The sequence below is a fragment of the Salvia hispanica genome, chromosome 1 (assembly GCF_029641045.1).
Source record: "Salvia hispanica isolate PSC_SH4W2 chromosome 1, Shi_PSC_v1, whole genome shotgun sequence".
Classification (NCBI taxonomy): domain Eukaryota; kingdom Viridiplantae; phylum Streptophyta; class Magnoliopsida; order Lamiales; family Lamiaceae; genus Salvia; species Salvia hispanica.
This window is the reverse complement of record NC_142692.1, coordinates 62,427,178-62,438,874: the sequence shown is the minus strand read 5'-3', so window position 1 is coordinate 62,438,874 and position 11,697 is coordinate 62,427,178. Positions and strand designations below refer to the sequence as shown.

The 11,697-nt window shown below is 31.7% G+C and overlaps 1 protein-coding gene across 1 annotated transcript; it reads left to right on the top strand.

The window, feature by feature from the left end:
* The first annotated feature begins 2,926 nt into the window (after window positions 1-2,926).
* LOC125220261 (cytochrome P450 85A-like) lies at window positions 2,927-5,574 on the top strand. The gene is made up of 9 exons (XM_048122420.2): window positions 2,927-3,117; window positions 3,537-3,858; window positions 3,936-4,085; window positions 4,173-4,412; window positions 4,504-4,590; window positions 4,673-4,751; window positions 4,821-4,927; window positions 5,048-5,172; window positions 5,306-5,574. Exons 1-9 carry the CDS (start codon window positions 2,927-2,929, stop codon window positions 5,391-5,393), a joined length of 1,389 nt encoding a protein of 462 aa, XP_047978377.2. The 3' UTR covers window positions 5,394-5,574.
* The last annotated feature ends 6,123 nt before the right edge of the window (window positions 5,575-11,697 follow it).

Below are 11,697 nucleotides of genomic sequence, written 5' to 3'. Positions count from 1 at the left end.
TGGGGAGTGGGGTCCATATTATTGTAATGGTATGGTAATGGTATAAGTTGTAAATAAAATGATGTGTAGGGGTAGTATGTTATTTGAATTATCCAAAATTGGAAAGTTTATACTCTTTAGGGATATACGTAAAAGGAAATAGTTCATACTCTTTAGAGACAGAGTGAGTATGCTCTAACAGATTAACTATTTTATCCTTTTGTTGATATTTTATATACTATTTGTTGAAATCCGTGAACTTTAATCTTATCCACTCATTTTAAGATCTAATGATATAAGATTGGTCTTAGATGTGGATTGGATGTTATGTGCATTTTAACATGACCAGTTAACTTATACTACTATATGCTTAAATGAGTAAAAGATTAACAAAATAAACTACTTAATCCTTCCATCGGCCATTAGAAGTCTCATTTCTTGGTGGCACGGGTTTTAAGAAATGTTAAGAAAAGTAGGTGGAAAAAGTTAGTGGAATATGGGCCCACCCTTGTATATATTAGTTTTAAATTAAATGCGAGTGGAATGAGTTAGTGGAATGTGAGATCCTATTACCATTTATAGTAAAAATGAACTTGGACTCCCATTCGCGGACAAGAGTAGTATTAAATATGCTATCAAATATAACAAATAACAGTTAAACATTAATAAATAAAATTATACATAATATAGAAATTCTAAATTTATGTAATATTTTATTTAATTCCCTCCGTTCCATAAAAATATGTGCATTTTTCATTCTCATCATTTCCTAAAATATGTGAGCATTTCCATTTATGGAAAGTTGTCATCAACTCATTACCCATATACATCAATTTATTTACAACTTATATCACTATGACTCATCATTTCAATTTATTAAATACTCCTAATAATAATATGGGTCTCACTATATATCCACTTAAATGGTGTTGTTATTTTAACACAAACATATCAGTATGTCACCAAATATAAGTTCAAATACGATTTGATTTTATCCATTTCTTTCTCTATCTTTACCTCTTAATTGCGTTTCTTTAATAGTCACAATAGTATGTAACAAGTAACAAAAAAATATTCACTAATCCTTCCATATTAAAGTGTCATTATGAATTGGTGCGTCTCCTTTGATAAATGAAAAATCCACATTAGACAACCACTGTTTACTGTAAATTGCTTAATAGGTATTTATATATGGAAATTACCTAACTGTATTTACACATTTTGTAGTAACTATCTTTATACTCTCACGTTCCATAATAGTGAAGATATTTCTTTCTGTTACGAAGATTAAGAAAAATTGTGTTAAGTGAATTAAGTAAGGAGGAATAAAGTAGAAGGTAGAGAGATGAACAGAGAATAAAGTAAGAAAGAGTAAAGCAGGAGATGAGAAATCTGTTGACTTTTACTAAAAAATGAAATGACTCAACTTACCAAAATAGCAAAATGACTATATTATTATAGAATGGAGGACTTTTACTAAAAAATGAAATGACTCAACTTACCAAAATAGCAAAATGACTATATTATTATAGAATGGAGGAAGTATTAATCATCCATCTGCAGTAATAAAATTACACTATTAAATAAAAGCATGTGCGTAGCTAAGTTCACTCAGAAGATTGCATATATTAATATTATTGTATATTTATGTTAAATCCAAATGTCAATTTATAAGTATGGACTAATAAGTTGATAATCTTTCATTAAATTTAAAATCAATTAATTTTCTAACTATTCGATTTAAAGGGATATAAAATGCCATCACCATTGATTTTAATTTTCCTATTTTAAAAATTTCTTGATTTTTGACGTGCTACCAAGAAAGATAAATTAATTAATATGCTAATATAACTTAGAATGATCATGCATTTTATTTGTGTATATATTTCACTTTAATATATATTTATATACATAAATAAATAAGAAAAAAAGTTATACCCTTAAATTTTCAAATAATGATAACAAAGTGTTATGGTATAACTAATTTTTTTTTTTACTCCAAGAGATGAAGAGTACACAAAAAATATTACCCTTATATTATGTGTATATACTATGCATATATATTATATGGGAGGTGAGAAACATATGGTTATTTCCATATATAAATACTATATTATTAAGCAATTTTATATAAATAGTGGTTGTTTAATTGAATGTGGATTTCTCATTTGTCAAAAAATTATTATTTGGACACACATTACTGAGAGTGAGAATACATAAACAAAGGAAAGAGAGAAAAATAAATCTGTGGAGTTGATTCTTCTTCTCTAATCCCTTCGGTAAGTTTCCTATCTCTCTGCAAAAATCTGCCGCTAGTCTCATCATCTCTCTGCAAGCTAGGCTGTTTTGCTTACTAGCTGAGATACAAATCGGCATACCGGTATCAGTCATTTTCAATCGTACTAAATTACATTGATGTTTGATGCAACTTCAAATTAATCAAAACATATCCTAAAAAAAAGATACTCCTACCAATTAATTGAACGAGCATGAGTAATTCCTCATAGAGAGGTCCATATATAGTTGTACTTGAACACAGAAAAAAAGTTGTACAACACAACTTTAACCATTGAAGAAAAAGAAAAGGCAACTTTAACCAGATCTCCTCGAATATACATAAGGATTATGTATTTAATTACTTACTAATCTTTGTTAGGTGACATTAAATGATTTGAGAGATTTTCATTCGAGGACAACGTTAATGCGAATTTGGTATATTAAATGTTCCTCAGACTTGAAAGAAAGAGCCTACGCCCTATGTGGGGGTGCATGTGTTTAACCCTACATTTCACTCTCTCTCTCTCTCTCTCTCTCTCTCTCTCTCACACACACACATTTAATTGTATATATATAGTGCATGTACTCATATATGGAGTACATCTTTTTTATAGGTCACATAGATCACAGCTAAATTCATTACTCTCTTAATAATTTCTTGGGGACATCAATGGAGCTCTTGTTCATGGCTGTCTCCTTGTTATTGATGGGCCTTTTTCTCTTCTCATTTCTGTCAAAATGGAATGAAATCATATTCCAAAGAAAAGGGTTGCCCCCTGGCACTATGGGCTGGCCGTTTTTTGGTGAGACTAATGAATTCCTCAAGCTTGGCCCCAACTTCATGAAAAGGCAAACAACCAGGTTACCTCTCATCTATGTCAATTCTTCATTTGTGCTTACAAGAATTTTTTGGTTTTCTTGTGTTACGAACTTAATGTCCCATATCGGTTATGTGAGTAACTGGTGCAAAGTTTATGGATCAAAATAGGCTTTCTTTCCTAACAGACTAGTATAATTTTATTAGAGGTTGACTTCTTACCCTAGAAAAATAAAGTTGGGTGATGTTTGCAAAATGCAATCCTAACAAACAGTGCTCTACCGAGCAACATTTTGTTTGGTTATTAATGTATAAGTTACCTATGAACTAGAAAAGGGTAAGCAATAAGTGCATGCAGAGATTGCAAGTGATGTACTTTCCTGAATATCCAAGATCCTCATTTAATTACATAGTCTAACAAAATCCTATAGTTTTAATTTCATTTTTCTTGTTTTGTATGCAGGTATGGAAGAATTTTCAAGTCACACATACTAGGCAGTCCCACTATAGTCTCAATGGATCCAGAACTGAACAGATACATATTATTGAACGAAGCAAAGGGACTAATTCCTGGCTATCCCAAATCTATGCTGGATATACTAGGAAAAAGAAACATAGCTGCTGTGTATGGATCACAACATAAGTTTTTACGAAAGAGTCTAATGTCTTTAATTGGAGCTTCGTTGGTCAAAGACCGCCTTCTGCCCCGGATCGATAAGTACATGAGGCTTCATCTATCAAATTGGGATGGTATCGTTATTGACGTTCAACAAAAATCTACTGATGTAAGTAATAGTAGTATCAATTTTCAGATTTAATATAATGTTGATTTAACGATTTCTAAGACTTGTTGTGTTCCTAGATGGCGTTCTTGATAGGATTCACGCAGATTGTTGAAGCTGAGTTGAGTTCAATTTATGATGGATTCAAGACTGAGTTTGATAAGTTGGTTACGGGATCGCTTTCTCTTCCTATCAACCTGCCTGGCACGAGTTACTACAGAGGATTTAAGGTATATATAACATGTTAATTGAAGTTATGTTATGCAAGTATCTCCGTTTTTTCGGTAACAAGTGTGTGTGTTGTGTTGTGTGTGCAGGGCAGGGAGAATGTAGTGAAGATGTTGAGAGAATTGATAGAGAAGAGAAGGGCTGCTTCTCCAGCAACAACCTACAATGACATGCTCGAACATTTAGTGAGGGACGGTGCGTTGAATGATGAGGAGGTCATTGATCAGATCATCACAATACTTTATTCTGGATATGAGACAGTCTCCACAACCTCCATGATGGTTGTCAAGTATCTCCATGATAATCAACAAGCCTTGGAAGAACTGAGGGTGAATTGAACAAGGATTTCTCATTAATTTGTTTAATTCTTTGTTTTTGTTTTGGAAGACAAAAAATTGAGAATTAGTTTATTTGAAACAGGAGGAGCATTTCAGGATCCGGAGGAGGAAGGCAGCGGGGGATCCACTGGATTGGGCTGACTACAAGTCCATGAGGTTCACGCGTGCAGTAAGCGCCTTGCTTGACATCTAATCTTGGCAAAGATAATAAGACTAACTTATCTTGATTTTGTTTGATTTTATTTACATAGGTTGTTCTTGAAACCCTAAGACTAGCTACTGTGATTAATGGACTCTTGAGGAAGGCAACACAAGATATTGTATTGAATGGTATGTGTATCATCAATTTTCTTAATTTTGTTTGATATCTAAATCAGAATCTAATGAAAAAATATATAGGATTTCTGATACCAAAAGGATGGAAAATATATGTATACACAAGAGAGATCAACTATGATCCAATCCTCTATCCAGAACCTTTGAAATTCAATCCATGGAGATGGCTGGTTAGTTATTTCTATTTATAGTGAATACTAGTCAATTTTCAACTGGATTAATGATTTATGATTTCCTCTTATGTGTTTCTTTTCAAAAAATTTAAACTTTTTATTTTATAATGAGTGTAGGATAAGAATTTGGAGTCACACAACTACTGCTTGCTGTTTGGAGGGGGAGGAAGATTGTGCCCCGGAAAGGAACTTGGAATAGCAACAATTTCAACTTTCCTTCACTACTTTGTAAAAACATATCGGTAATAATACTATAATTTAATTCTTCAAAAATGTTTCTTTTTTAATTATATTGACAATGTGCACAATATATGTAATATGTAATAGAAAAGCTTGATTGTATTTTGTGGTTTTGATATTGATGTATGATTGCAGATGGGAAGAAATTGGAGGAGAGAAGATAGTAGAATTTCCAAGAGTTGAGGCACCAAATGGCTATCACATAAGGGTGCTTAAGCTTTAACTAATTCGGATTAGGTTGGGCTTAATTAATTAGGTACTATTAGCTATATTCTTCGTGCTGATCATTTATATGGTTGGACTTAATACACTTGAGATAAGTTACTCATTTCCTAGTAATGGTATGATGCAGTCAATTTATATCTAAATAGTTGGAAATTTATTTGTTTGAATTATTGTTTGACCACACCAAGGTGCCTAGTATTGATCTCTGATGTTTGCAACGGTGAAAATATCTGTACGCAATAAATGAGTTCGGATCATCCATTTTTGATTTTGTGATTCGCTCGTATCTTACGATTAAATTCAATACTTTAATAGTAATTGAATTATAAGATATTCATATACTCTAATTATGGAATAGATACATATACGATATCGGAAATCAACTCTACATAAATCATTAAGAATAAATGCCAAAAAGTAATTACAAATTGGATATAATAATTAAAGAGGTGCGCTCCACCTCATTCATGATTCATGGAGGGTCTATGGCCCCTCAAACAATTTAAACATTTTGTATATGGGTAGTGATAAATTAACAAAAATTGTATATACAATATTGGACATTTTAGGTATTTTATATATAAAATAAAGTTATAATTATTAATTAATTTCATGTATTACATAATTACCCTTCTACTATCATTTAGGAAAGATTAATTTAAGTTTTTCTCAACTAGCAATTACAGTATTTAGGAAATGATTGACTGAATCTTCCGTAATCAATTGCATAACTTATAATCAATTCTGTTGAATCAATTTATATTCAGTTAGGCAATAATAGTATAGTATACGGGAGTAAAAATTTAGTGGTCAATCCTCACCAAGGTGTCAATCCTATTTGGTATGTCCACTAATAAAGATTTGACAAGTGGAAAATACATATAGTCATGTTTCCAACTAAATATATAAACAATGGAAACATTAAATTATATAGAAAGTTTCTTTAGATTCCATGTATAATAAATAAATACACTACATATAAAAGAGATATTCATTATTCTATTTATTTAAATAATTAATCATCATCACAATTATTGTCAAGTCATTTTATACGTAAATATACATGACCTAGACAATAATCATGAAAATTGATTAAATATTAAAATATATAGCATAAACACAGAAAACGATCACGTCATCATTTTAGATTTTAGGTGATTACTTTGTTTTCTCTTTATTTATATATACAAAAGTTTAGATAAATAAAACATGTAATTATAACTGCAAGTTTATTAGCGTTAAATACTTATAAATTAAATTAAAATATAAAGAATTATGAAGTGTATAAATTAAATTAATTACATGACTAATTATATAACGTAGTTTTTGTTTAATATTTTCATTGCACATTGATTGTATGAATATTATATACATAGTGCTATGTTAAATTATAAAAATAGTTATATAATAATAAGATAAGATCTAAAAATTAATACTAGTACATTTTATCCTTTTCAATATACAATCAAAAAATTCCATAAACAAAAATTCCATAAACAACATTTAAATTTAAAATTATAAAAAACTAAAACTTCTATAGTAAAAGTGATAGTGATCCCCAATTAAAAAATTTAATCTTATTAAAGTTAATTGATAATAGTTAATATATGAAATATCACCATGGTTTCATAATAAAATAAAACAAATAATGTTCTAATATAAAGCTACCATTTTTGTATATTTACATATAAAATGACTTGACAATAATTGTGATTAAGATTAATTATTTAAATAAATATAATAATGAATATCTCTTTCATATGTAGTGTATTTATTATACATGGAATCTAAAGAAACTTTCCATATAATTTTAATGTTTCCATTGTTTATATATCTTGTTGGAAACATGATTATATGTATTTTCCACTTATTAAATCTCTATTAGTAGGACATACCAAATAGGATTGACACCTTGGTGAGGATTGACATGCATAATCATCTTTAATAAATAATTCTTAAAATTTCAAATTATAAAAACTAGTACATGCATATATATATTTCATTCTTAGTACTAACATCACACAAAATAAACACAATCATTCGCAACCTTTTATAAGTCTTTACTATATTATTCATATAATTTAGAATTGACATATACTCCATAGTAATGTAATAGTATCATAAGTCATGTTGTAGGCTGGTGTCCATTTTCTCATGAAATTAATTTCAATTATAAAGTAACATTATTTTGTGTTTATATGTTTAATTTTGTTATATTCTTATAATTCTGTAAATTTCAAAGTTAATAAGTGGCCAAGTGGGAAATTATGTATTTTATGTCTTGTTCTTTTATTAATTTATAATAAAATACTGTATAATTTTGTTTATTTTTGTTTTTTCATAAATTTCTGTAAAAAATCAGTTTAAAATTATTAAAAAATAATATTTATATTTGATTTTAGAATTGTTTCAGTGTCATTAAGAATAAGAAATAATTGCAACCTAATATGATTCCACCCAAACAAGAACGTGACAAGAAGTAGATGAATCATGAAAATGGCTAAGCAAACTATTTGATCCAGCAATATTTCCATATTTTTGTTGTAGTGGTTTTCCATATTTTCACATTTTCATCAATGTAATTTAATAATGATTTGACTTTACAAATATAACAAAAGGGCAATTAGGTAAAGAAAAAATAGCTAATAAAAAAACCGGTTTTTATTAAAACCGATTTAAAATGTAAGTGCATTTTTGTTAATGATACTGAAATCATATTAGTACTTACATGAAATAGGAGTGGTGCACTTGATTCAAGATTGATATCTAGACCATTATTTATTTTTACATATTATTAGTTGTTTTACTGCATTATAATTTATGTTTTCTTTATTATTTATCCTGTTTTTGACCTTACAATTTTTATTACATGTATAAATATTAATTTATTTTGTTATTTCATAAATTTAATTTTTAAACTTCAATCTTTATTCTAAAAAATTATTTATTTATTTATTATTTACATTGAATATTATCATGAAGTTCTCTGATCAAATATACTAGAAAAGTTATTGAAATAATATTGTAAGATTACAGATTATAATTAACAGTTATAGATGGGTGAAAAAAGAGAGAAATTATAGTAGTACTCCCTCCGTCCCACCAGAGAAGTTGACACACTTTCCTTTTTAGTTTGTCCCACAAAAGATGTCATATTTTCCTTTTTGGAAAAAGTTCTCTCTCACATGAATATAAAAATTATATTTTCTCTCTCCATTTAACACACAAAACAAAACCTCCTAAAATACCGTGTCATTTTCAAAGTATGCCAACTTCTCTGGGACGGAGGAAGTAGTTTATTTGATAATTGATATTGCGATACTTAGTCGTAAGGAGATTGTTATTTAACAATTATGATCGGCGCAACTGTTAGTTCTTTTGATGCTGATGTTACTTCCACCACTAAGAAAAATGTTACTTTTACCACTAAGACCATCTCCAATTTACACCAAAACACATCTTATATAGATTTTTGAAAAGTAAATATATTCAAACTCAAAACATTGTTTATTTATCAAAACAGGTAAATAAAGAAATTTCTATTGAACTAGATTAGTTTAATTAGTTGGCCCAATTTAATAAAATAAATTTAGTTAATTACTTCTTTAATTTTATTCAGAAATTAATTAAATATATTTGACTAATGAAATGAATTATTTTATTTTATTTTATTTAATCAATGCATTCTTTTCATTAAATTATCCCATTTGGTTAATATACTTGCATGAAATTTAACAAATACGGAATAATAGTTATACTATCATTTATAATAATAATAAAAAAGTACTCCTACATAACATAAAAATCATAAAAATAACAAATACGTGCAAAATATATGTTAAAGATGGAAGCAACTAATGAAGTGTGAATCTGCTTTGGGATGAGCTGGAAGCATATTCGGTTAAAACGGTTAGGGAGCGAGTTGGCTCAGGGTATGGCCGTTGGGGACCACGGATGGTGTATAAATACAAATGTATGCACAGCTGGAGTCAGTTAGATTCATTATCTTCAACACACACTTTCTTTGTGAGGCATATAGCTCGAGAGTTTCTTTGTAAAGTGAGAGCATAGCTTGAGTGTGTGTGTCATCTTCATCTTGTAAATTCTCTGTTACATTCTTGAGAGTAATAATACAGTGTGATCGCTTTTCCTCCGTGGACGTAGGTCTCTAAGGCCGAACCACGTAAATTTGTTGTTTCTTGTTCTACTTTTGTGTGAGTTTCTCTTAGAGTCAATCAAAAGCTTTCAGCAGTTCTTCATCCTCTTCGAAATCGAACAACAAATTGGCGCCGTCTGTGGGAAGTATGGCAGCCGCTAGATTTGATCTCGAGAAATTCACTGGCATCAACGACTTCGGGTTATGGAGGATCAAGATGCGAGCAATCTTGATCCAGCAAGGGCTAGCGGATGCCCTGATCGAAGAGGCTGACCCCAAGAAAGAGGGAGAAGGCGATGAGAAACCGGATGAGAAGCTGGTGGCCAAGAAGAAAGAAGTTGCAGAGAAAGCGTACATCACATTGATCTTGAGTCTCTCCGATCGAGTACTTAGAGAAGTCTCGAAGGAGACCACAGCAGCAGGGATCTCGGCCAAACTTGAAGGTATTTACTGCACTAAGTCTTTAGCCAATCGCTTATATATGAAGCAGAAACTCTACTCTTATAAGTTTGTAGAGGGAAAGGGGGTTACTGAGCAGTTAGAGGAGTTTAATAAATCGATAGATGATCTGGAGAATATTGATGTTAAGATTGAGGATGAGGACAAAGCCATTATGCTGTTGAATGCATTGCCTAAGTCTTATGAGCACCTCAAGGATGCAATGTTGTTTGGAAGAGAGAATTCGATTTCCTTTGAAGAAGTTCAGTCGGCCCTAAAGGCTAAGGAATTCCAGAAGAGTAATGCAAAGTTTGTAGATCTTGCTGCAGAGAGCTTGAATGTAAGTGCCAATGAAAAGGGGCATCCCAAGAAGAAGGGAGCCAAGAAGCAGAAATGGCAAAAGGGCAAGAAAGATGATCAGAAGGAATCAAGGAGTTGCCACTTGTGCAAGAAACCAGGGCACCTCAAGAAAGATTGTTATGCTTTCAAGAGGAAGCAAGCAGAGGAGAATCAAGGACAAGCTGCTGCAGACCTAAATGAACTTGTTGAAGTGGCTGAAGTCTTGACCGTGGCAGAGGGAAGGATTCATAGTTCTTGGATCATGGATTCAGGATGAAGTTTTCATGTCACCTCAAATGCAGATTGGTTGGTGGACATGAAGGATGCTGAGGGCACTGTCTCTCTAGGCAATGATCATATCTGCTATGTCAAGGCTGTAGGCAGTGTAAGATTTCATATGGATGATGGCTCAGTGAAGATATTATCTGATGTGAGATATATACCTCATTAGGCTTGCTGGAAAGAAAAGGGTTTAGTTTCACATCAGAGAATGGGCTAATGCAGGTCAAGAAAGGAGCTGCAGTGGTGATGAAGGCTGCAAGACACAATAGCCTCTATTATCTGCAAGGAAAGGCTATTGGAGCAGAGATACACCTGACTGAGAAAGTTAGCTCATCAACATGGCATAGAAGGTTGGCTCATGTTGGAATGTCTGGACTTAAAGAACTGATGAAGGCAGACATTATTTCTCATGATACAGATATGGTAGAAAAGGATTTTACTGGATGTGAGCAGTGTATTCTTGGCAAGAGCAAGAAGCTCAGTTTCCAAAAAGGCAAGCATATCTCAGAGTCCCCTCTTGACTATGCTCATAGTGACATTTGGGGGCCAGCTCAAACTTAGAGTATAGGGGGTGGCAGATACTTCCTAACTATCATAGATGACTATTCAAGGAAAATTTTGCTCTATGTAATGAAGGAGAAGTCAGATGCTTTTGCAAGATTCAAAGAGTGGTGTAGTGCAGTGGAAACTGAAAAGCACAAATCTCTAAGGTGTTTGAGAACAGACAACGGGCTAGAGTTCTTGTCCTCTCAGTTTGATGTTTTCTGTAAGGATAAAGGCAGAAGAAGGCACAGAACCGTGCCCAACAACCCCCAGCAGAATGGGGTGGCAGAGAGGGCAAATAGGACCTTGCTGGAGAGGATAAGATGTATGCTCTTTGACTCAGGTATGCCCAAGAATTTTTGGGGTGAGACAGCAAAAACAGCAGCACTATTGATGAACAAATGCCCATCCTCATCAATAGATTTTTCAACACCAGATAACAAATGGTATGGGTCCCCTGGTGACTACTCTAGGCTTAGAATATTTGGATGTAGAGCCTTTGCACATGTAAGGCAGGGAAAACTGGAGCCTAGAGCCTTGAGAT

What these genes read in the sequence shown, in the direction of transcription:
- LOC125220261 (XM_048122420.2), top strand. Translation starts at nt 2,927, where the DNA reads ATGGAGCTCTTGTTCATGGCTGTCTCCTTGTTATTGATGGGCCTTTTT. An exon ending in ATGAAAAGGCAAACAACCAG is followed by an intron (nt 3,118 to 3,536) that starts GTTACCTCTCAT and finishes TTTTGTATGCAG; the next exon opens with GTATGGAAGAATTTTCAAGT. An exon ending in AAGCCTTGGAAGAACTGAGG is followed by an intron (nt 4,413 to 4,503) that starts GTGAATTGAACA and finishes TATTTGAAACAG; the next exon opens with GAGGAGCATTTCAGGATCCG.